The sequence below is a fragment of the Ursus americanus genome, chromosome 9 (genome assembly GCF_024610735.1).
Source record: "Ursus americanus isolate L20-20 chromosome 9, mUrsAme1.1.p, whole genome shotgun sequence".
Taxonomy (NCBI): domain Eukaryota; kingdom Metazoa; phylum Chordata; class Mammalia; order Carnivora; family Ursidae; genus Ursus; species Ursus americanus.
In genome coordinates this window covers 63636345-63663535 of record NC_142135.1, presented here as the reverse complement: position 1 = coordinate 63663535, position 27191 = coordinate 63636345, and the positions used below count along the sequence as shown (strand labels likewise).

At 38.5% G+C, this 27191-nt stretch overlaps 1 protein-coding gene across 1 annotated transcript in view; it reads left to right on the top strand.

Moving 5' to 3' along the window:
* The window catches only part of DNAJC5B (DnaJ heat shock protein family (Hsp40) member C5 beta), a 57376-nt gene that overhangs the window by 29426 nt on the left and 759 nt on the right, over window positions 1–27191 (top strand). Inside the window, exons 2-3 of the mRNA XM_045789149.2 lie at window positions 1043–1256; window positions 4916–5087. Coding sequence (XP_045645105.1) covers window positions 1043–1256; window positions 4916–5087 — 386 coding nt within the window. The remainder of the gene's footprint in view (window positions 1–1042; window positions 1257–4915; window positions 5088–27191) is intronic.

Here is a 27191-nt window from a genome sequence, read left to right as displayed (position 1 = left end):
ATCCAAACCAAAACAAAAGCTTAAGGTTTATTCCTACATATAGCTATGTTAGGCACAGTAGAGAGAACAGGTCATATAAAATTTCCAGTACAAAGTCATAAAATTCATTGACTTTGTAGTGGAAAAATTACTACAGGCTCAATTTTTGAACATGGCTTTAATCATTATTTAAATCTGTCTGTAGAGGGAAGTGAAGGAAATGGCCACCAGCCAGACCCTGACTATCATAGCTCAGTTCTTACATTCATTTCACAGGTTTTTTTTTTATACTTGAGTATAACTGAAGAATAAATAACCCCCAAATATCTCCCCCCCCCACACACACACTACAACATAACACATACACATACCCTTCAGGAACTGATTTATGATCCACAGAGAAGAGAGGACATTTTACTCACAAGTAAACTTCTACAGAGTATTTGAAGTGGACAGACCTATTTGAAAAGAAGTCAAATATACATTTGAAAACAAGGAAAGTCATGGTAGCTGCTCATAAAAACAAAAGGGAGTAAGGATTTGTGGAAGATTCACGAAAAAGGTCATACTATTTTTTCAAGGGAATATGAACCAGATTTTTTGTGTGTGACAGTTGAGTTTAACTTTTTGAATATGTGGTGTGAATTTTGTTAATTCTAGAAACTTGTTCCAGTTCTAAATAGAATTTTGGTATAAACTGACCCTACTACTGCACAAACTCTTGAAGGCCTCTGCATATTGAGGTGTGCCACCGACCAGCTCCCAGGTAAAAATAAACTTCACATATTTGCCAACAGCAAAAACCGACTCCTCCACTAGGCAGCAGTTGAAAATTCCTCTGAGGACATGAGGAGAGAAACCACACTACTACTACTGGGCCTGCACATTAGAAACAAGAGACAACATCTGATGAGAACTTGCTTAGTTACGCCAACATTTTTGTGAAACTTATCACTTCATAGTAATTGCATGTAAAAACGATGTACAAATAGTGCCCCTCCTAAAATGTCACTGCAATTCTTGTCAGATGACACTTTTCCTCACTTTTTTTTAATTTTAAAAGAAAATTGGCCCTGAAACACCATCCAGACAAGAATCCAGATGATCCAGCTGCTGCTGACAAGTTTAAAGAAATCAACAACGCCCACACGATACTTACTGACATGTCAAAGAGAAACATATATGACAAGTATGGATCGCTGGGACTCTATGTGGCCGAGCAATTTGGAGATGAAAATGTTAATACCTACTTCATGCTGTCAAGCTGGTGGGCAAAGGTAAATCAATTTTTTCTTTAAAAACAATTTCCTAGAAAAATCATGGTATTATTCACTCTTCTTGACTCCATCTCAGAGAAAACCTAACCTTACCATATTATTAAACTCTTGTAAGCAAAAAGAGGTATCACTTCGACTGAAAGCTGTTACTTGAGGATCTTTTTTTTTTTTTGCTTTAGCTCATCAAATAATTATAAAATACAGCATGACTTAAAATACCTCTAGACATTAATTATAATTGAATTTGAGGCTTCAGGTTAATTCTGCCTGCCCTCCCTCTCTCCCCATAATGACTAATTAAGAACTGACTCATTGCTCAAAAACAAAAATAATTTATTAGTGTGACAAGTGCTTAGTAAATTATTATAGGACACATTTAGTCATGTACTCTCCTATCTATAGCATCGCTACCTGAGCAAACATAGTACTTGGGAGAATGCGCGGCAGTTATGTCATAGGCTCACATGGGGCCTGACTTCAAGTAGTGGAGAAGGAAATGAGGGGGGAAAAGTGAGAATTAAGTAGTTCTGGACAGGGTGTTGAAGAGACACAGAGGGAGAAATTAAAAAAAAAAAAGGATATCTGGTCAAGAAGAAAGCAAAGTTTTTAAGGACTGAGTGCAATCAGAATTGACTTTCGACAGAAAATTTTGTGTGGTTTCCTAGGAACACCTAGCATATGAGTGTTTGATGATGGTTATATATTTATGAGTTTTAATATCTTAATCTTCTGATAAAAGCATATTTACATGTGAACCATACATACGGTCCATCAGCATATTTTTTGGACAATTCATACATTTTATGAAATCATATGAACTCACATTCATATAGGTGGTAATTAATAATTTAAAATACTACAGATTTCCAAAAAGAGGGGTTGTTATTTTCTTCCACTAAAATAAATCTTGCTAAATTTAAGAGTTTTATATATGCAAGAGGAGACAGAACATATTTTTATACATAAGCATGGAGAGTCTGCAACCTGAGTCTCACTTGTCTTCTGCAGTCTCCAAAACTTTTCTTCCTAGAGATAACTGGGATTCCCACTGAACCCTGCTTTCTCTATTGTTGAAGACCTGGGAGGCAGACAAGTTCCCACTGAGTGGATTAGGACCTTGGAACGAGAGTGTACATAATGACAATGTCATTTATAATAGATTGAGTGTTCATATAACAATGTGGGCTTGCCTGTGAATCTAACCTCCAGACATGACATTCTCTCCATGGGGAGGTATATCTGGCATTCTAGATAATTTACACACGCACCTGGTTGCATATTGGGGCTGGCCTGCATAAAAACGAGAATAGGCTTCTTTGCTGAGGAAGTTGATAAAACTGTTCAAAATTCATACAGAAAAGCAGAAGCTTTCCAGCAGTATAAGAGATATGTAAAATAATTCCTGATATGGCTCTTTAAAAATAAGGTTACAAAAAATCTACCGTCTTCTGCTTCTGTCAAAAACCTAATTGCGCAGTGCCCATGAGAGTGGGCTGGCACCTAGTGATCACGTATTAAGTACGCGCTGCAAGAATGACTTATTATACCATTGAAAATATGTATTTCAAAATACTGGACTCCTACTTATGCTTAGTAGTGTGCTAAGCACTGTTAAGTATATGAGGCAAGGTTATTTTGCAACAGGCAAACAATCTAGTTGGAATATTTAGAGAACAAAACAGTATATGAATTAAAGGAAATTTCTGGAGAAGAGGAAAATATGGGAATTGCATGGTAAGGACAAAAAAGGACAAAGGTAGATAAAGAAAGGAGAAGCTGGTTGGGGCAGTACTCAGGAATACTGCACAGGAGGATTTTGGAGGCAGTTGGTGAGGAGAAGGGTGTTGTGGTTTTGTTTTCAGAGTAATTTACTTAAGTCTGTGAAAATGTACAGTATACATGGCAAAAAGATTATCGGCATGAGAGTGTGACTAAAGCTACCTCACTCCAAGCCACTGTAGGCTCCACCCCATAATGGGGGCCAGAGTCAGAGATGGGGTGCTAGGCTAGGAAGCAGGTGAGGTTCATCAACGTTAAAGATTTCTATCTTAAGTTACTGAAGAGCTGCATACACACAAGGTGATCTTTATTCTCTTTCTCTTTTTAGATAAAATCTGCATTCTGATTCAAAGATGTATGAAACACTTCCTATATCAAATAACATATTTTTTTAAAATCAAATTTATTTTGCTCTATTAACAAAAGTTGGCATATTTTAACTGAAATTGGAGGTTGGGAAAGTTTCTTTTCATTTTTAGTTATGGCAGACTTAGTAAGCTAACTTTTTATCTTTTCCCTTTAAAAGTATTTTTATTTATTTATTTTTGAGAGACAGAGAGAAAACAAGCAGGGGGGTGGGGCAGAGAGAAAAGCAGGCTCCCTGATGAGCAGGGAGCCCGATTCAGGACTTGATCTCAGGACCCTGGGATCATGACCTGAGCTGCAGGTAGACGCTTAACCAACTGAGCCACCCAGGTGCCCCTAAGCAAACCTTTTATATGCTTGTGGGGAAACCCTGGTGCTGGCTGTTCACTAGGAGGAACAAATAATTTGTTCATCTATTAATTACTTCATAATTCATTAATTCAGTAAGTATTTATTGTCTTCCACATGCCAGGTACTAAATCCTTAGGTTGGGAGGGACTGAACATAGAGTTCTAGCCTTCAAGAAGCTCAGTCTAATGTGAGACAGACGTATAAACTGATCAATGTCTTAAAGTGTCAATAACAACAAAAAAAACCATGGTAGAAATTTATATGGAGTACAGCTAGGGCGAAAGGAGGGAGAAACTGTTTTGGGGGAGGATCAGGAAAGATGTCAGACAGAGGATGTTTGAGATGTATCTTAAACACAGAGTGGGCATTTTTCAGATGGCTGGGGAATGGGAAGGGGCCCCCTGGGCAGATGAATTCACTGGGAGAGCAAAGCTATGGCAGGTATGTCAGGAACAGGGCTGTGCTAATTCACAGGTTTGAAGCCAGATGGCTATTAATAAGGAGCTTGAGCCTTTCCTGAGAAGCAGGAAAGTTGCTATATAAGTTCCAGAGAACATGTATTTCAGAAAGCTCCAACAATGTCAAGAATAGGAGGCAAGAGTAGAGGCAGGGAGGCTAGTTAGGAGGCTACTGAAGTGTTGAAGGCAGAGATAATGAGATAAAGTCCTACTGGTCAGGATAGAGACAAGGAGGAGGGTGTAAGAGATCTTGAAGAGAGCAGGACTTGGTGACTAAGAGAAATGCAGAGGTGGGAAGAAGAGCTATCAAAAGCTCTTCTTGGGTGAGAACGATTCAATCCCCTTGGTTAGCTCATTTGGTCTGTAGAAGTGTCTGTTGTTTTGTTTGCTCTGCTCTTAATAATGACCGCCATGGCTTATGAATAAAGAAGAAAACATCACCTTCATTACTTAGGCTACAAGTCACTTCCTGTGAACTTGTTAGGCAAAACTTTATAAGGAATTTGTTTCCAAGGAAACTAAAAAGCTAGTTCTTGTACGGATTAGTCCGTCATCTTGTACAGATGAGGGCAAATGTATGGTCTGCAGGGTGAACTGCATTATCTTCAGGTCTCTGAAGATACATGGATGCACACTTCATTTCTGGGGTTCTCCCACACGCCACCACCCCTCACCCCTATTTTGCTTTGCCTCTGTTTCCCCTAGACCCTGTTTGTCATCATTGGCCTCTTGACTGGCTGTTATTTTTGCTGCTGCCTATGTTGCTGTTGCAACTGCTGCTGTGGACGCTGCCGGCCCAAATCATCGGTGCCAGAAGAGGACTTTTACGTGTCCCCAGAGGATCTTGAGGAGCAGATCAAGACCGACATGGAAAAAGGTGGAGTAAGATGAAAGCAGAGCTAGTGCGTGTCCTTTCACAGGTCTGACCAAGCATGAGATCCCTATGATGGTTATCACTAAAGTGAGAGAGATCCAACAACCCAATGAGGGGAATCTCAAAGACTGTCATCTTTGGTACCTCCTTTGGAGAGGATGAAAGGACAGTTACCTTTCCTAGACACAGAGAAAAGCAGAACCTGACATCATTAAAAAGAAATCATGAAATATGCTGATCACAAAGCAAAGCTAGTATAATTCATCATCTTGTTACAAGAGCATGAGCTTTGGTTCAGGGAGGTTTGGGTGGGAATGTGCAGACATACAAGAACCAAGCCTGTTACCTTAGGATCTCTATTTATATAGAAGGGAGTAGACATCACAAAAAGTCAACAACCCTTGACTTTTCTTCTTTCTAATTACCTGATAACGAGTTTTGGGTAGAACTGGGGAAGGGTGATCTTTCTCCCCTGGAAATGTAGCTTCCTTTCAAATCCACACATTCAGAGTTAGCCTCAACCAACATCAAGAATGTTGTCCTATGTAAATGGGACTATTTGCTTTGCTAAATCACCTCCACATGTTTGTCTATGCATATACACGACCATGAAATATTACTTGATTCTTCAAGCTCATTCCACCCAGAAACAATTTAAAAAAAAAAAAGAATATAAAGAAAGATAAAACCTCACAGAATTCACAACACCAGGAATACTTCATATGCTCTGGGAAATGCCTTTGTGTAAACAAGCTGGAGTCAAACCTGCCATTCTCCTCTTTGTCTTGCAGCCACAATCCTACTATCATTTTCTCCTATAGATGCATCATTATCCTGCATTAGAGACTTCATCACTACATCACAAAGAACCCTGGACAGCCAAATAAAAGAATTACTTGATAATTCAGACAGTGGCCCATTGTTGTCAGAATTGCTAAAATTAGGAATGGTACGCTTCTCTGGACTTGACTGGCCTCTGATTCTTTTCATCACAATGAAACAGAATTTCTATGACATCAAGCAGCAGAGACTATTTAAAGGCTTCCATATACCTTTTATTCCCTATCAACCGTGATGCTAAGTAATAGTGTTATTACCCACCCTGACTCCAGCTTGAAGGAAGAAATCTTCAGTTATGTGAATCGTACTCAGTCCAGACCATTTTAGGACTGGGAGTCAGAAAAGACAGAGGGATATTCCTGCAACCTGTGACCCCTTTCTACGGGGACCACTGGTGGTCATTCTGGCAAACAGGGGGGTTATTCTAACAATTTTTTATTACTGCCCCCAGAGAAAAATTGTGGGCCCACGGTGAAATACAATTACAATTGCCTTTTGCCTTATTTGGGATTAAAAGGACAATTAATCTTTTAATGAGGACATACATACCAAAAAGAGCAAGAAGCAGTACTACATAAAAATGGGTTAAAAAGAAATATATATATATATATTCCTCTCCATGGAAGGGCCAGTGACCTTGCATAACTTAAGAATGGTGATCCCAGTACATTAATCCCATCTGCCTTTGCAAGGGAGATAAATTGTTATAAGATCACATTAGCTGGCTCTGTTGTCTACAGGATCTCCCATAACATCCGTCAATCCAGTACGGTATTCAATTACTAACAGAGGATAGGGAGGGACAGTGGGATAGGAAAGTATTGTCATCATCATCCACTGTGTCAACCTTATCTTAATTTTCCTGTATGGTGTAGAAACCACAACTAGGTGAATTGAACCTAGATATCCCAAATCCATTGTTTCACACTTCTCTGAAAAACTCAAAGTCTTTCCTCTTTTAAATTAGATAAAAGCTCTACCAGATCATTTCAGCAGACCTCCTTTGCAGTTTTTTTTTCTGGAACAGAAATTTATACTTAGTGCCAAATTCCACCCAGGTTTCCTTCCTGCAGGATGACTGGTGATAAATCTGTGTGCCTCTCACTGTTCTCAGTTCTGACACCCCAGAGTTACCAAATCCATTGCAGAGGTCGTATTCTAGACTAAGTAAAGCGTGATTTCACTTGAGTGTATTACTAAGAATCCTTAAGCAAAGGGCAAAGCTTTATTCTATGCCCAAATACTTAAAAGCTCTATGCAGAGTTGATCCAAGTTTCATAGGGCCTGACACTTAAAACAACTTGGGCAGTGCTTTTTAAGAAAAAAAAGCACAAAGTTGCAAATACAAAATTAGGTCTGAAAGCAAATATTTATTTGTAATGAGAAAAGAAATCACAACAAATTGCAGAGCTTAAAAACTGAAATTACCATAAATATCCAAAAGTCTAGAAAAATAGCAGTAGTTTAATTAACTGCCTGGCACACCTCTGTAATACTTTCCCCCTGTGTTTTCTGGATGCACTATTCTTTGACTGCCTCTTCACTTAACAATAATTCTGGAATACCATTTTCTAGCCCGGTGATGGGTATTAAGGAGAGCACGTATTGAAATGAGCACTGTTACACACCAATAATGAATCATGGAACACTACAACAAAAACTAATGAAATACTACTGTATGGTGACTAACATAACAAAATAATAATATAAAAAGGAAGAATAGAAAAATAATCCTGTTTTTCCCATAGTGGGTTGGATCAAAATTTGTTTTCTCTCATGGTTTTATAACTCATTATTGATAATGTCTAAATTTTTAGTGATAGCTATTAAATTTGGAAGACTAGTCTATTTCATGTATAAGATGTAAGATTTGAAGAATTTTTCATAGACCACTTTTTAAGTCTGTACATTTCCAACTTTGTTGCCCCTACATCACCTAATGCTTCCAATATCACAGCCCCCGGGGCACATTCATATAGGGTGACATCACCTCTGGCGTGGATCTTCCTATCTTCTCAGCAAGTGAACTGGCATAGGGAGCTATAGGAGTATTCCTCAAGCCATTCCTATGCTAGTATGGCTAGCCATAATTAATGCACAGATTCACTGCAAGCCACAAAAACATATGCCACTAAACTCAAATGAAACTTATCCCCTAATTCTATTTCCCCTTAACTGAATCCCCAAACTATCTATAGCCTTTCTGTTGCCACTCATCAAGAAGACAAGAGTGATGGTGGGAAAACCAAAGTGGAAAGAGACACTGTTTTTGCTGATTATAATTAAAATATCTTACTTTTGCAAATCTATGAAAATATAAGCACATTGCTACGGCCCTAAAAGGCCCTCAGAAAGATCTGCACAGATAGAGGTCCCTGAAGCTTAAATTTCATGAATCTTATAGTAAATTCAACACTGCTCTTCAGTCTAACATTTCATTATGAAAATTTAGGCCTTATTTGCAGCTAGGTGCACTGGTTTCAGATTTTTACTCCACCAATTCAGAAACTTAATGTAATTTACAGATAAAATTAATAAGTTAGGGCTTATCAAGATGAAGAAGCAGATTCCGTGTGAAGACTATGCTTTCTAGACTATGATCCAATAAATGAAATGTGGTCTCCTCTGTTCTACAAAAGAAGGGGACACACTTAAAGTTGTTTAAGAAAATACACTTGAGGGGTGCCTGGGTGGTACAGTCGGTTGAGCGTTTGACTCTTGGTTTCAGCTCAGGTCATGATCTCAGGGTCCTGAGACTGAGCCCCAAGTTGGGACTCAGCAGGGAATCTGCTTGATATTCTCTCCCTCTGCCCCTCCCCCTGCTCATGCACGCTCTCTAAAATAAATTTTAAGAAAACAGAAAATATACTTGAGAAGGGCTACTAATCATTCAGATATCAAGCTACTCACGACAAATGATAAGCAGCATACATCAAGATTTGAGTCCATTAGAAGGAATTGGTGAGCCCCAGGGCTTTAAGATTTTTTTTCAATGATTCTGAAATTAAATAAAATATGCCAAAACTTTTTCTCACTTAGGGAGTTTTTAATTATCTTACATTGAATCTAATCATAAAATCCTAGGATTTTAAAGCTGAAAGAAATCTGAGTGGTCAACCCTCACCTCCCCACAACTTTTCTAGCAGATTGCTGCCTAACCTCATTTGAAAGCTGCCAATGGTGGGGAGGGTTGGGACCTTGTATGAAAATAAGAGATATTCATAAAAATTCAACAACTACAGAAGGATACAGAGTATAAAGCAGGGTTACACCAACCTCCTGGTACCAGCTCCCCAATGATAACAACACTTTTAAAAATTTTTGTGTAAATATTTACGGGGTTTTGTTTTACAAAACCGTTACCATATCTACATATATATTTTTGCTGCTTCTTTGCAAAGCAAAAATTTTGATGTAAAAGATGTCAAAATTTTTTTTAAAGATTTTATTTATTTATTTGACAGAGATAGAGACAGCCAGTGAGAAAGGGAACACAAGCAGGGGGAATGGGAGAGGAAGAAGCAGGCTCCTAGCAGAGAAGCCTGATGTGGGGCTCGATCCCATAACGCCACGATCACGCCTCGAGCCGAAGGCAGACACTTAACGACTGCGCCACCCAGGCGCCCCAAAAGATGTCAAATTTTTAAGTGGATTTTGCTTTTAATGTCATGTCTAAGAACTTTTAGCCTAACCCTAAGTCATGAAGATTTTCTCCAATGTTTTCTGAAAGTGTTACAGTTTTATGTCTAACATTTAGATCTATGACCCATTTTGAGTTCATTTTTGTTTATGGTGTGAGACTTAGGTCAACCTTTGTTTTTTTTCTTTTGCACGTGGAGTTTAATTGTTCCAACACCATTTGTTGAAAAGATTATCCTTTCTCCGTTGAATTGTCTTTGCCTCTGTCAAAAATCGATTGGCCATTTATCTATGGGTTTATTTATGGACTCTATTCTGTTCCATTGATCTATGTGTCTATCCTTTCACCAATAACACACTGTATTGCTTTCTGCAACTTTAAAGTAAGCCTAAAAATCAGCTAATGTGATTCCTCCAACTTCATTCTTTTTCAAAACTGTTTTGGCGATTCTAGTTTCTTTGCCTTTCCATATAAATTTTAGTATCAGGTTGTCTAAATCTACAGAAAAATACCAATTTTTAAAATTAGAATTGCATTAAATTTGTATATTAATTTGGGAAAAACTGAAATCTTTATTACTATGTTGAATCTTCCAATCCACCAATACAGTATGTGTCTCTACTTATTTAGGTCTCATTTGATTTCTTTTATGAGTATAGTGTAGTTTTCAGCATACAGAGATAGTATATGTTTTGTTAAATGGGTACCTAAGTATTTCATTTTGGGGAGAGCTATTGTAAATGGCACTGGTTTTTAATTTGGGTTTCCAATTGTTCATCCCAAGTATTTACAATCATTTTTGTGTATTGACTTTGTATCCTGTGTTCTTGTTAAGCTCACTAATTTGTACTGTTGTGTGTGAATTCTTTGGGATTTTCTATGATGACAATTATGTCATCTGCAAACAGAAATGGTCTTACTTCTTCCATTCCAATCTGCATGCCTTTAAGTTCTTTCTCTTGCTTTATTGCACTGACTAGGATTTCCAACACTTGGTTTATTACTTTGCTATAGTCACCATCTTCAAATTCTTAGCTTTTGAATCAGATACACATTTTCATTTTACATTGGGTTTTGTAGTGATGTAGTCAGTACTGCTGAGATATTTCCCTGTATGGACTACAAATCCTATTTTAAGCTTGACACTCACTGGTAAGGAATAGAACAAAATGCCTCTAAAGTATAATACCCTGCTTTTAGGGAAGACTGAAGCTAACTGAGATGATAAGGTGTGGTGGGGAGAAGCAGGTGGAGCAAGGGTTTTATATTAATTATCAATCTAAATGCTATGCTACGGATTATACTGTGCTTGGAGACCTGGCCAGTATATAAAGATTACAACCAAAAACTTATTTTTCATATGTGAGTATTAATTTCCAAAAAAAGTATGGTTAGCATTTCTTATATTATTCTGAATATAATTTCCAGAAATGCCAAGATAAAAAGTACAATACAGTTAATAAGAGATTATCCTCTCTCCAGAATAAAAGTTACAGCTGCATAATACTTTTTGCCTCCTTATGCCTAACTAGACTAACAAAGAAGAAAGAACAGGAGCTAACCAGAGGAATATGTTTCTGATTTGAATTCACTGACTAAACACCTCAAACTCTGCTTTTAAGGACACATTATAGAACATCGTACATATCTCTTAATTTATGAAAATCCAAATTTAAAATATCAAACTCTTTTTTTAACCAACTTATTTAAAAAAGCATTAGAAATGTTTTTCACCTACCTTGAGATATTTAATAATTCTAATTTTATATCTAAAGTCTATAATTTTTCTTGAATTTTTAAAAATTAAGTGCATATTTCAAGCATGCCTATTCCTCAACATTGGCCAAAGCCTAAGATATGTTTTGGTGCTGTAAAATAGTACCAGTTTCTGTTTGAGAATAGTGGTATAGGGTAGGATTTGGTAGTAGAAAGGAAAGATTGGCTTTCAACTATGTTAAAGGGTATAATCCAGCTTCTACCCTTACAAAATAAAGGGGAAAGTTCAGTGGCATCTTCAATATTCGCTGGAAATTATAGAACTTATAAATGGATATCCATCTCTTTCCCAAAATAAAGATTTACTCCCAGTGGGATCCTAGTAACACAGGGAAATGCTATTATTCTTATGAATCGACCAGGATCAAATAGAAGAAAGAAAGTGTCTAGGGGGAGACCATCACCCCCTTTTTTTATCTCAGAAAATTTGAAACTTGAAAGGTAAAGGTAATGGACACCAGGTGATTTCCCTTCCTTTCAACTGTTCACAAATTAGAAGTTCCACTTTGTGAATTTTTGAGTGGTATATTTAATACAATCTCAATTAGACCCTATACTCCCTGTTCGCTGAAGACCACAATGAAATCAGAATACTACTAGCCAAGACAACTTTGCAGACCATCTTGAGGTACTCTGCTTCCTAGGACTTTGTATCTACGTGTGTGTGTGTGTGTGTGTGTGTGTGTGTGTGTGTGTGTGTGTGAGAGAGAGAGAGAGAGAGAGAGAGAGAAACAAGATACAGAAGCAAGAGCATAAATGAGAACTAGTTATCTCTAAATACCCTGGCAAAACAAACCAGGAATACAACAGCTAAATCAGGGTTTGTTTGTTTGTTTCCATACTGTAGGCAATGGACTGAAAACTCCCAGTTAAATCCTAAAGATGTTTTGTGCAATCATGATTTCCCCATTTTTTCGGAAGGACAGGGAATAAGATATCTAAAGAGAAGAATTTATAGTGTTGACCTTGGATCTAAAAAACATGAAATTCAGTGATAGAAGAATCTGTTGATTGCTTAACTCTTCTTGATACTCACCTGGATAAAACCCAAATAAATTCATAGCCACTGAGTTGAAGAGGCCATATGGCTTGTAATTAGACTCTTGCTCTCAGCCAAGATATTGAGACATTTATTACATTTGCTCTTTAGCATTCCTCACACGTTGCTGCCCAGGAAAAGGGCACAAGGAAGAGATTAAATTCACCTTCCCTCATTTCATCAACCCCCACTCAATCTCCTTCCTATCTCCTTCCCTCCAACCAAAAGGAACCTATTTTAAAAATTAATTCAAGGAAAAAAATTCTTGCAATTAATCCAAAGTCCTTTGCTTCTACTTTATGTGAATATATCAAGTGAGCATCACCAAGGCTCTGGGCCAGGGGACTGGGACGAGTGAGTCTGCCCAGAAAGCTACCATAAAAGCAGTTCAAAGTGGATCCAAGTTTTCTTCAATTTTTGCTACCAAGGTTCAGTGCGCAAATTTACTAGACAGGTTTATCAAGATAGTTTTTCCACAGCAAACATTGACTGAGCACTTAATGTTTGTTAGACACTGCAGTAGGAGCTAGAAAAAAAGAAATACCTGGCTCCTGCTATCTTGGATTTTACAATCTAGCAGAGGACATGAGGAGACAAATGTCAAATAATGACACAAAGAGCTAGTTAATTTACAAATATAATAAGCACACCAAAGAAGAGGCACAGGGGCTGTGATAACAAACACGCGGGGGCCTGACTTGTGAGATAGTGTAACAAGGAACAGAAGCAAGAGCATAAATAGGAGCCAGTTATCTCTGAACACCCTGGCAAAGCAAACGAAAGGATGCAGGTAAAGATAGCTTCCCTGAAGAAGTGACATTTAAAGCTGAAGACCTAAAGAATGAGGAGTTAAGGGGTAGGAGATGATGGGGATGGAGAACTCTAAAAGGGATGAATCTTGATACCAGCAAAACATTTGGCACAATATCTCCCTACAACGTACGGATAAGATGGAAAATGATGTTCTCCATGCCAGGTAAAGCAGTTACGGTCATATTGGGCTTTTCTACTGAATAGTTGTATCAAGGAATTGAATGAAGCAGAAATTGTGCAGAGATCATATTTGCAAATAACCTCAAATGGGGTATGTTCAGACAAGGGCTCATACCATCAAAGTGAAATATGATGGCGGAAAAGCAGCTGGAATCCTGAGCAGTTTGCTAAAAAAAAAAAAGAGAGAGAGAGAAGGAGCAGTAAGATTTAAGTAGTTAAAGGGGGAAATGTGAAAAGGTACAATCCAGCTTATATAGCTATGTATATATTATATAGGTATAACCCAGCTATATCTCAGGAGGCTCTGAGAGAAAAGTACAAAAAAGTAGAGGAGAGGTGAAATTTTATTCAGCCATAAAAAGTAATGAAATACTGAACCATGCTACACTGTGGATGAACCCAGAAACATTATGCTGAATGAAAGAAGCCAGACACAAAAGAACAAATATTTCATGATACCACTTATACGAAATAACCAGAGCAGATAAATCCACTGAGGCAGGAAGTAGATTGATGGTTGCCAGGGTCTGGGGAAGGGAGGAACAGGGAGCGACTGCCTAATGGGTCCGCGTTTCCTTTGGGGGAAATGTTTTGAAATTAGATAAAAGTGGTGAATTATACTAAGTTGTTCACTTTAAAATGATTAATTTTGTGTGAATCTTACCTCAATTAAAAAATACGTACCATAGAGGAGAAGGGTAGACCAAGATCTAACTAGAGAAAGAAACTAAATACTCTTCCTTCAGAAAAGGAGAAGGTTTTTTGTTCTCCACAAATTCACCCATGGTAGGGAGTGGAGGATACCACAGGCCTAAGCAAGGCATCGAATTCACAAAGTGCGGGGAGATAGGAAAGTTATCAGCCTCTTATGCCAGCCAGCTACTTTGAGAGCAGATACTGCTAGAGGCCACAACCGAGGGCTTGGGAGTCAATTTCATTTATCCTCCAACTTGCTTTTTTCACTCGACATCGTATTTCTGAGATCCATTCACATTGTGACTGCTTTTCGTTCACTTTCACTTCTGTATAATGATCTTCTATGAGAACATACCACCGATTTATTTATCCGTCCTACTGCTAACAGATATTTGCGTAGTTTCCACTTTTTTGCCGTTACAAACAATACTGCTATGAATGTCCTTGTACATGTCTTCTGCTGCATGAGTGCTGGGAGCGAATACCTTAGTCAAAGTGTTTGTACAGGGGCACCTGGGTGGCTCAGGTGGTTAAGCGTCTGCCTTTAGCTCAGATCATGATCCCAGAGTCCTGGGGTCAAGGCCCATGTGGGGCCTCCCTCAGTGGGGAGTCTGCTTCTCCCTCTCTCTCTGCCTCTCCCTCTCCTCAAGCTCTCATTCTCTCAAAATCTTTTTTAAAAAAGCATTTGTACATCTATACCTTATTAGATGATGCCAAGTTGTTCTGCAAAATTGTTGCACTAATTTCCATTCCTGCTAACGGTTAATAAGAGTTGCTCCTGTTCCTCCACATCCTTGCCAACACTTGACATCACCAAACTAACTGTGTGCCAAACCGGTGGGTGGGAAATGGTATACACTGTGGTCCTAATTTTTGTCTCCTTGATTACTAGTAAAGTTGAACATCTTTTCATATGCTTATTATTCATTTGAGTTTCACCTTCTATGAATTGCCTATTCAAATCTTTTGCAGGTCTTTAATTATATCATCTATCTTTTTCTGATTTTTTATATTCAAGTTTTAACTCTTCATTGATTATTTTTTGTTTTTCTTTTTAAATTTTTATTTATTTATTTATTTGACAGAGAGAGAGAGAGAGACAGCAAGAGAGGGAACACAACTAGGGGAAGTGGGAGAGGGAGAAGCAGGCTTCCCGCGGAGCAGGGAGCCAGATGTGGGGCTCCATCCCAGGACCCTGGGATCATGACCGGAGCCCAAGGCAGATGTCCAACGTCTGAGCCACCCACGCACCCCTTATTGTGTGTGTGTTTTTTAAATTTATTCTCCCAGTTTATGTCTTGGTGTTTTTCACTCTATGGTGTTTTTTGATACACCAAAGTTCTTAGTTTTAATGTAATAAAATGTCAAACTTTGCCTTTATGTTCAGTGATTTTTGTGTTTCCCTATCCCAAGGGTTCTTCTATATGGTCCTCTCAAGGTTTATAGTCTTGCTTTTCACATTTACATGTTTAATCATCTGGATTGATTTTTACATGTGGTATGATGTATGGTTCCAATTTCATTTCTTTTCCACATAGAAAGCCAATTGTCCCAGCATAGTGATTTCTAGTCTTGGTTTTAGCTTACCTTAAGATTCAATAGATGGGTAGAGGAATTTCTGGGCTTTCTTTTCTGGTTCACTGCTGATTTTGTCTATCTGTATACAACACCAGGCCCACTTATGAAAATTCCTAGTACTGTTTAGGCAAGTCTTCCTGCCCTGTTTTTCAGGGCAGTCTTACATATCCTTGGACTTTTGCTTTTCCATATAAATTTTAGAATCAGCTTTGTCAAGTTTTTAAACAAAAGGTATTTAAATAAAACCTTTGAGATCTTGTTTACAATTGCAGTGACTCTGTACACCAATTACACAGTACTGACATTTTTAAAAATGTGTCTTCCAACATGTGACATGACATATCCCTTCATTTATTTAGGTCTTCTTTACTGGTTTTTGCTAAAGATAGATCTTATATATCTTTGGTTACATTTATTCCTGAATACTTTATCCATTTTTATATAGTTATAAATAATATTAGTTTTCTACTTGTTTTTCAGTATATAGAAATGTACTTTTTTTAAACATTGATTTTGAATTAAAGAAACTAGTTAGACTCTCTATATCCAATTATTTATCTATAAATTCTTCAGGGTTTCTCTATAACTTTCTATCATTTGTGAATAGTGATAGTTTTGATTCTTCCTTCCCATCCTTATGATTTTTTTTTCTTCTTTCTTTTTTAAAGATCTTACTTATTTGTCAGAGAGAGAGTGCACGTGCACAAGCAGGGGGGAGCGCAGGCAGAGGGAGAAGCAGACAGAGGGAGAAGGAGGCTCCCCACTGAGCAAAGAGCCCAATGTGGGACTTGATCCCAGGGTCCTGGGATCATGACCTGGGCTGAAGGCAGACACCTAACCAAATGAGCCACCCAGGAGTCCCTTTCTTCTTTCTTGCCTTTCTGTGCTTGCTGAGACTACCCGTAAAATGTTGAAGAGAAGATGCTTTCAAACTTGCATCCTAATTATGAGGCTTGCTGTAGGTTTTTGATTGGGTTAAGAAAATAGTCTTCTAGGGGCGCCTGGGTGGCACAGCGGTTAAGCGTCTGCCTCCGGCTCAGGGCGTGATCCTGGCGTTATGGGATCGAGCCCCACATCAGGCTCCTCCGCTATGAGCCTGCCTCTTCCTCTCCCACTCCCCCTGCTTGTGTTCCCTCTCTTGCTGGCTGTCTCTATCTCTGTCAAATAAATAAATAAAATCTTTAAAAAAAAAAAAAAGAAAATAGTCTTCTATTCCTTTTTTGTTAGAACTTTATCATGAGTGTGAAATTTTATCAAATATTTTTTCTTCACCAATTGAGATGGTCATGATTTTTCTCCCTTAACCTGTTAATATGAAGAATTATAGAAATTGTTTTCCCAATACTAAAACAATCTTGTATTCTTTTTTTTTTTATTAATAATGATTTTTTATTATATTATGTTAGTCACCATACAGTACATCCCCGGTTTTCGATGTAAGGCTCGATGATTCATTAGTTGTGTATAACACCCAGTGCACCATGCAATACGTGCCCTCCTTACTACCCATCACCGGTCTATCCCATTCCCCCACCCCCTCCCCTCTGTAGCCCTCAGTTTGTTTCTCATAGTCCATAGTCTCTCATGTTTCATTCCCCCTTCTGATTACCCCCCCTTTCTTTATCCCTTTCTTCCCCTACTGATCATTCTAGTTCTTATGTTCCATAGATGAGAGAAATCATATGATAGTTGTCTTTCTCTGCTTGACTTATTTCACTAAGCATTATCTCCTCCAGTGCCGTCCATGTTGTAGCAAATGTTGAGAACTCATTCTTTCTGATTGCTGAGTAATATTCCATTGTATATATGGACCACAACTTCTTAATCCAGTCATCTGTTGCAGGGCATCTCGGCTCCTTCCACGATTTAGCTATTGTGGACATTGCTGCTATGAACATTGGGGTGCATATGGCCCTTCTCTTCACTACGTCTGTATCTTTGGGGTAAACACCCAGTAGTGCAATGGCTGGATCATAGGGTAGCTCAATTTTTAACTTTTTAAGGGACCTCCACACGGTTTTCCAGAGTGGCTGTACCAACTTGCATTCCCACCAACAATGTAGGAGGGATCCCCTTTCTCCACATCCTCTCCAACAATTTTTGTTTCTTGCCTTGTCTATTTTTGCCATTCTAACTGGCGTAAGGTGGTATCTCAGTGTGGTTTTGATTTGAATTTCCTTGATGGCTAATGATTTTGAACATTTTTTCATGTGTCTGTTAGCCATTTGTATGTCTTCATTGGAAAAGTGTCTGTTCATATCTTCTGCCCATTTTTTGATTTGTTTATTTGTTTCTCGTGTATTGAGTTTGAGAAGTTCTTTGTAGATCTTGGATACCAGTCCTTTATCTGTAGTGTCATTTGCAAATATATTCTCCCATTCCGTGGGCTGCCTCTTAGTTTTTCTGACTGTTTCCTTGGATGTGCAGAAACTTTTAATCTTGATGAAGTCCCATAAATTCATTTTATCTTTTGTTTCTCTTGCCTTTGGGGATGTGTCATGAAAAAGGTTGCTTTGGCCGATGTCGTAGAGGTTGCTGCCTATGTTCTCCTCTAGAATTTTGATGGATTCCTGTCTCACATCGAGGTCTTTCATCCATTTGGAGTTTATTTTTGTGTATGGTGTGAGATAGTGGTCAAGTTTCATTCTTTTGCATGTAGCTGTCCAATTTTCCCAGCACCATTTATTGAAGAGACTGTCTTTTTCCCACCGGATGTTTTTTCCTGCTTTATCAAATATTAGTTGCCCAAAGAGCTGAGGGTCCATTTCTGGGCTCTCTATTCTGTTCCATTGGTCTATGTGTCTGTTTTTGTGCCAGTACCATGCTGTCTTTGTGATCACAGCTTTGTAGTACAGCTCAAAATCCGGCATTGTGATGCCCCCAGCTTTGTTTTTCCTTTTCAACAGTTCCTTGGAGATTCGGGGTCTTTTCTGGTTCCATACAAATTTAAGGACTATTTGTTCCAGTTCTTTGAAAAACGTTCTCGGTATTTTGATCGGGATAGCATTGAAAGTGTAGATTGCTCTGGGTAGCATGGACATTTTAACTATGTTAATTCTTCCGATCCATGAGCATGGAATATCTTTCCATCTTTTTATGTCTTCCTCAATGTCTTTTAAGAGTGATTTATAGTTTCTAGAATAAAGGTCCTTTACGTCTCTGGTTAAGTTAATTCCAAGGTAACGTATGGTTTTTGGTGCTATTGTAAATGGGATGGATTCCCTGATTTCTCTTTCTTCGTTCTCGTTATTCGTGTACAGAAATGCAACTGATTTCTGAGCATTGATTTTGTATCCCGCCACGTTACTGAATTGCTCTATAACTTCTAATAGTTTGGGAGTGGCTTCTTTTGGGTTTTCCATATAGAGTATCATGTCGTCTGCGAAGAGAGACATTTTGACTTCTTCTTTGCCGATTTGAATACCTTTGATCCCTTTTTGTTGTCTGATTGCTGTTGCAAGGACTTCTAGTACTATGTTGAATAATAGTGGCGAGAGTGGGCATCCTTGTCGTGTTCCTGATCTTAAGGGAAAGGCTTCCAGCTTTTCCCCATTGAGAATAATATTTGCAGTAGGCTTTTCATAGATGGCTTTTATGAGATTGAGAAATGTACCTTCTATTCCTACACTCTGAAGGGTTTTAATCAGGAAAGGATGCTGTATTTTGTCAAATGCTTTTTCGGCATCGATTGAGAGGATCATATGGTTCTTGAGTCTTTTCTTGTTGATATGATGTATCACGCTGATTGATTTGCGAATATTGAACCACGCTTGCATCCCAGGTATGAATCCCACTTGATCGTGGTGGATAATCCTTTTAATGAACTGTTGGATTCTATTAGCAAGTATCTTGTTGAGGATTTTGGCGTCCATATTCATTAGGGAAATCGGTCTGTAATTCTCCTTTTTGAGGGGGTCTTTGCCTGGTTTGGGGATCAAGGTAATATTGGCCTCATAGATGAGTTTGGTAGCTTTCCTTCTGTTTCTATTTTTTGAAATAGCTTTAGGAGAATAGGTATTATTTCTTCTTTGAATGTTTGGTAGAATTCCCCAGGAAAACCGTCCGGGCCTGGAGTTTTGTTATTTGGAAGGTTGTTTATCACTGACTCAATTTCTTCATAATTAATTGGCCTGTTTAAGAAATCAATTTCTTCCTTTTTCAATCTTGGTAGTTTATAGGTTTCCAGGAAGGATTCCATCTCTTCCAGATTGCTTAGTTTATTGGCATATAGCTGTTGATAAAAATTTCTAATAATCCTTCCAATTTCAATGGTGTTCGTCGTGACCTCTCCTTTTTCATTCATAATTTTAATAATCTGGGTCCTTTCTCTTTTCTTTTGGATAAGTCTTGCCAGTGGTCTGTCAATTTTATTGATTCTCTCCAAGAACCAGCTTCTAGTCCTGTTGATCTGCTCTACTGTACTTCTGGTTCCTGCTTGATTGATTTCAGCTTTAATTTTGGTCAACTGCTTCCTTGTGCGTGGATTAGGCCTGTCCCTCTGTTGCTGTTCCAGCTTCTTGAGGTGAGAATATAAAAACTGCATTTTAGATTTTTCTATTCTTTTGAGTGAGGCTTGGATGGCTATGTATTTCCCCCTTAGGACTGCCTTTGCAGTATCCCATAGGTTTTGGACTGTTGTATTTTCATTCTCATTGGTCTCCATAAATTGTTTAATTTGATTTTTGATTTCCTGGTTTATCGAGTCATTCCTGAGCAGGATGGTTCTTAGTCTCCAAGTGTTTGAGTTTCTTCCAAATTTTTCCTTGTGGTTGAGTTCCAATTTCAGAGCGTTGTGGTCTGAGAATATGCAGGGGATAATTTCAATCTTTTGGTATCGGTTGAGACCTGTTTTGTGTCCCAGAACATGGTCTATTCTTGAAAATGTTCCATGGGCATTAGAATAGAATGAGTATTCTTTGGTTCTGGGGTGTAGTGTTCTATATATATCTAAGAGGTCCAACTCGTCGAGTATGGCATTCAAAGCCTTTGATTCTTTGCTTAGTTTTTGCCAGGGTGTTCTGTCTATTTCTGAGAGTGGAGTGTTGAGGTCCCCTACTATTAATGTATTTTTATCTATATGTCTCTTTATTCTGGTTAAGAGTTGGCTTGTGTATCTTGCTGCTCCCCTGTTGGGGGCATATATATTTATAATTGTCATATCCACTTGTTGAATACTTCCTTTAAGAATAATATAGTGCCCTTCTGCATCTCTAACTATAGTCTGTAGTTTAAAATCCAATTTATCTGATATGAGAATTGCTACCCCAGCTTTCTTTTGAGGTCCATTTGCGTGAAAGATGGTACTCCATCCCCTTACTCTCAGTCTGAATGCATCTTTGGGTTCGAAATGAGTCTCTTGTAGACAGCAAATGGATGGGTCATTTCTTTTTATCCAATCTGCAACCCTGTGGCGTTTGAAGCCAGAATTTAAACCATTAATGTTCAGGCTGAGTACTGAGAGATATGCTTTTAATTCTGCCATGTTGTCAGTAAAGTCTTTGTTTGTATTGGCTGTGACTTTCTGTTTTGTATCACTCTTGGGGCCTTTTTACTTTTATAGAACCCCCCGTAATACCTCCTGTAGGGCTGGTTTCGTGGTTACGAAATTGGCTAGTGACTGTCGATTCTGAAATGTCTTTATTTCTCCATCAATTCTGAATGACAGCCTTGCTGGATAAAGGATCCTTGGCTGCATGTTTTTCTCTGAAAGAGCTTTAAAAATGCTCCCCCAACCCTTTCTCTCATTCCAGGTCTGTGTAGACAGGTCTGATGTAATTCTGATGCCTTTGCCTTGGTACGTGAGAAATTTCTTTGCCCTGGCCGCTTTCAATACTGTTTCCTTGGATCTCATATTTGCGAAATGCACTATGACGTGACGTGGTGTAGGTCTGTCATGGTTGAGCTTGGGAGGGGTCCTCTCTGCCTCTTGGACACGAATTTTTATTTCCCTTGCTAGATTAGGGAAGTTTTCAGCTACAATTTGTTCAAATATCTCTTCTAGACCTCTGTTTTTCTCCACCCCCTCGGGGATGCCGATGATTCTAACATTGGATCGTTTCGTTGAGTCAGTAATCTCCCGTAGCCAACATTCGTGGGCGTGGATTTTTTTAAGACCATCTTCTATTTTTATTTTTTCCTCTATTAACCCATCCTCCAATTCACTAACCCTTTCCTCCGCTTCCGTGACCCTGGCCGTCAGAGCCTCTAGTTTTGCCTGCATTTGGCTCATAGAATTTTTAATTTCTGTCAAATTCGCTCTCATTTCCGCCCTTAGGGATTGTATATTCTCAGTAATATTTTCCTGAATACTTTTTTCAAGTCTACTCATTATCTTGACCATTGTTACTCTGAATTCCATTTCTGATAATTTGGTTACATCCATATCTGTTACTTCTGTGGCAGAGGCCACTGACTCACTGTCTTTTCTTTGCTGGGGGGGGCTTCTCCTTCTTGTCATTCTGATGAAGAGAGGTTGCGGGGTTTCCAGAGCCCAAAATTATTGACTGGGTCCCAGGCTGTGCCCCTTGTTTTATAGGGATCTTAGAGATGTGGGCTTCTTCTTTAAAGATTTTATTTATTTACTTATCTGAGAGAGGGAGACAGACAGTCAGCAAGAACGAAACAGAAGCAGGGGAGTGAGAGAGGAAGAAGCAGGCTCCCAGCGGAGGAGCCCGATGAGGGACTCCTTTCCGGAACGCCGGGATCACGCCCTAAGCCGAAGACAGGCGCTCAATGACGGCGCCACCCAGGCGCCTCGGGTTGTGGGCTTCTTGATTTTTCAGCCTGCCTTCTGTGTTCTGGGGGAGGGGCCTGCCGCGCCGATACTCAGGCAACCCTGTTTGGTTAGAGTCTCCGTGTCCCCTGCGAGGGAGGATGGGGATGGGCACTCTCTGAGCCGGTATTTCCAGGCTTTTGTTCTCTGGCGGCTTTCCCTGGCGGCCGGCTATGCCTCTTCTGAGGGTCAGAGCAGCAGAGGCTGCATTGTCACAGAACAGAGGGATTGCGGCCCGTTCTCCACTGATGTTCTGGCCACTTTAACTCTGTTACTGTTGGTGCTGCTCAACCCTGCAGCGTCCCGGGATGTGCGCCCCACACCCGGTGTCCCAGCCCTCACTTCCAGGGCTGGCGCGTCTCTGTCCTTTGTGCTTCTAATGCCGCCAGCCACCGGCCGCCCCGCAGGCTCCCGGGTCTCCCGGTCTCAGTCTATGCCCGGTGAGCAGACCTCGATTCCGGAGTTCCGTGAGAAGCCTGGTGGCGCGCACCCGGTTCAGGGTCTCAGTCTGCTGTTTCGCGGGTGCCGACCGCGAGTCCGCCCGCTCCCCCATGCAGGTGGCCCGCCAGCCGCCAGCCGCCCCGCGCGCGCTCCGGGAGCTCCCGGTCTCAGTCTGGATCCCGTGAGCACACCGGGATTCCGGTGTTCCGGGAGATGCCTGGTGGCGCGCGCGTTCACGGCTCACCGGTCTCAGTCCGCTCTCTCGCGGGTGCCCTCTGTGAGTCCGCCCGCTCCCCCGTGCAGGTGGCTGCCGCTTCCCGGAGCCCAAACGTGGCGGCTCCCTCCCCCTTCCGTTTATCTTCCGATATCCGTGCACGGTTTACAGCTCCCCTCTTCGTACCTCAATACTCAGCGCTGGAGATGTTCATTTGTAGAGATCCAGATGCATCATCCTGCGTCTCAGGCTGGTTCCGTGGTTATTTAGGCTGGTCTGGTACCTATCCAGCTCGACTCAGGGGACCGGCTGAAAAAGGGGTCCCCTACTCCTCCGCCATCTTAACTCCTCCACAATCTTGTATTCTTGAGATATACCCAATGCAGTCATAATGTATTAACTATTTTATTTTTTGATGAAATACGTTTGCTGATATTTTTGTTTTAGATGTTTGTATTTATGTTAATGATTGAGACTGGTCTACAATTTTCCTTTCTCAAATTTTCCTTACAGGGTTCTATAGCAAGATTACGCCTCATGAAATAAATCAGAAACTATGCCTTCTTTTTAAACTTTTCTCAAAGAGTTTGTGTATTATTGGATTTGTTTCTTTCTGCAGGATTTTGTAGGACTTTCTGGGCTAATGTGTGATTGTACAAATTTTAAATTACTGATTCAACATAGTTAACGTTCATAGGCCATTTAGATTTGCTATCTATATTAAAACATTAGTTCTTCAAAATTTCCTCTTATTACCTTTCATGCATCTATAGGATTTGCATTACTGTCCCATTTTTCATTCTTTATATTGGTTAATTCCGCTTCTTTTTTTTAGCCATTCTATCAGATATTTGAAATTAAAAAATTTTAATAAAATAAAAAATTTTAATTTAATAATGAAATAATTGAAATTTAAAAGTAATTAAATTTAATAACTTATAGGTTTGTTTCTCTTGTACATTTGTTTCTTTTTAATTCTTATTCTTTATAATTTCTCTTAATTTATTGTTAATTTTCTAACTTAATTTTTATACTTTCTAATTTTCAATGCTTCTTTTATGATATTAAGCATTTTAGGCTATAAATTTTCCTGTAAGTACCATTTTAGTGTCACACACGTTTTTATATTGTTCTTATAATCTGACTTCTAAATATTTTCTAATTTCCATTATAATTTTTTCTTTGATCTGTAAGTTAGGCCTATACGTGTCTTAATTTGTAAACCTGTGGGGATTTTTCAGGTTCTTTATTATTGTTTGTGTCTAGCTTAACTGCACTGTGATCAGAAATTATGGAAAGCACGACACAATAGTTCAAAATATCTTGGGGCTTGCTTTACATTCTAGAACTTAATTTTTAAAAATGTTCCACATTGCTTCAAAAAAATACATTCTGCATTTTTTAGGCTCATTGTTCCATACAGGACTATTAAATAAATCTAATTTATTATACGTACTAGTTTGTTAGGGCTGCTGTTAACCAAGTACTCCAGACAGGGTGGTCTGAACAACAGAAATTTATTCTCCCACAATTCTCAAGGTTAGAAGTCAAAGTTTAAGGTGTCACAGGGTTGACTCCCTCTGAGGCCTCTCTTCTTGGCACATAGATGGCCATTTTCTCCTTATGTCTTCACATGGTCTTCCCTCTGCGTATCTGTGTCCTAATATCCTCGTCTTATAATGACATCGTTATATTGAATGAATGCCTACCCTGAGGACCTCATTTTAACTTAATTACCTCTTTAAGGACCCTCTCTCCAAATATGATTCGCATTAGAGGTACTGGGGGTTAGAACTTCAACATATTAGCTGGAGTGGGAAGTGGTGTGTGCGACACAATTTGGTCCACAACATTGTACTTTTCAAATGTTTTATATCCTTAAAGATTTTTTGTTTGCTTCATCAGTCATTTACTGAAAGCAGCATTCAAATCTTCCACCATGATGATGGATTTCTCTATTTTTCTATAAAGTTCTGTCAATTTTGCTTCATGTATTTTGAATAAGCTATCTTATTAGTGTATTAAGTTTAGAATTTTAATAGCTATTTGGTGAATTGAAAATTATATAGTTACTCTTTAGCTCTATCAATGCTTTTTGTCTTTTATTTTGTCTGTTAAAATATAGTTACTTTAGCTTTCTTTTTAGTAGTGTTCGTGTGGTAAAGATGTGTACATCTTTTTATTCTTTTTTTGCCCTTATATTTTTGATGTGTATTTTATGAACAACATATGGTGGGGGGGGGGTGGGATTTATTCAGTTTGAGAACATTTTTCTTTTAAATAAGGCATTAAGACCATTTGTATTTATTATAATGATATATTTTGATTTTTTTCCTACTTACTCTTTCATGAGAGCTAGTATAGCACAGTTTTTAAGAGAACAGACTTAAGATATACTGCCTAGGTTTGAATACCAGCTCTATTACTGACTACCTGAGTAACTAGCGCTAGACACTTATAATTAGTTATATTTAGTTATTACTTTATTATTTTCTTAAATTTCACTTTAAATTGACATTTTTTCTGTTTCTTTTTTTTCTTTTTAATGATAGAATTTTTTTTCATATTACATATCTTTCCCTCCACCAGTTTGGAAATCATATTCTCTTCCCTGTTCTTTTAGGGTTATCCTAAACATTTATCAAGCATACTTAAGTTATCAAAGTTTAAAATTAATTCTTATCTTTACCTCCTCCTAAACAAGAACTTTGTAACGTTTTAACTCTGGTCACTTCCTTTTTGATTTGTACACTATTCTTTATTCTAGTTTTATCTTAAGTCTCCTAAATTATTATTCCTGTATATAGTCAATAATCCCTTATTTTTATTCATATATCTACCATTTTCTTTACTAATCATTCCTTTTTACAGCAAAATTTTCCATCTATTAACACTTACTTTGTGTCTGAATTACATTTTTTAAAATTGAGTCTGTTGGTGGCACAATTTCCATTTTTATTGTCTGAAAATGCCTTTATATCATGGTTTAAAAAAGTAACAGAAAGACAATTTGTAAGCAAACTTAGGTTGATATCTCCTTTTGGCATATTAAAATTATAATTCCATAGTTTTGGGGCTTCCATATTTGCTATTGAGAAATAAGATTGCTGTTAAAACCATTGTCTTTGAGGTGTGTCAGTTAAGCATCCAACTCTTGATTTCAGCTCATGGATTTCGGCTCAGGTCATGATCTCAGGGTTGTAAGACAGAGCCCCCTGTGGAGCCGCACGGTGAGCCCCGCATCAGGTTCTGTGCTAGGCATGGAGTCCGCTTAAGTTTCTCTCTCTCTCTCTCTCTCTCTTCCTCTGCTCCTCCCCCACCCCTTTCTATAAAAAAAAAAATGTCTTTAGTGTTTTTCAAAGTCATAAGATGTTTTAAATATGAGTTTCTCTTTCATTTATCCTGTCTGGTTCTTGAATCTGTGGATCGATATCTTTCTAGAAAATTCTCAGCCATTAAATCTTCAAATATTGCCTCTAAACTTTTACTTTCTTTATGAAAGTTTTATCAGATACGTTAGACTTTATCATTCTATTCTTCATGTCTTTTAACCTCTTTCATATTTATTTTTGTGTTACTCTGTGTGACATTCTGATTAACCTCCTCAGATCTGTCTTCTACTTCATTAATTCTCTTTAGCTGTTAAACGCATTCATCAGGTTTTAAAATTTTCAGATATTTTGATCTCAAGTTCTTTTGTATTAGTTTCAAAATCCACTTGATCACTTAAACACATCTATTTTTTTTTTAATTCTGTGTCTTAAAATGCAGGATTTCAAGCCTTTCTAGGTCTGTTTTGGCCTTCTACTGTTTCTACTAGCTCTCAGTGTGCATTGTTTTTGTCTGTAGTCTTTCACTCTTTCCTTCTCAATATTTTGATCTCTCTCTCTCTCTGTGTTTTTTACTGAGTTCATGTTTCTTACAACTTTTTTGTTATTTTTTGAGGGTCTCTTATTTCTCTATCTCTATCTCCCCTATCTCTCTATTCATTTTTACCTTGATTTCATGTGTTTAAGCAATATTTTAGTGATTCTTTGGGGTCTGGGTTGAAAGATGGGGCCATTCTCTTCTGGTAGGTGCTTGGGAGCACATCTTGTACTGGACCATTTTAAACTAAA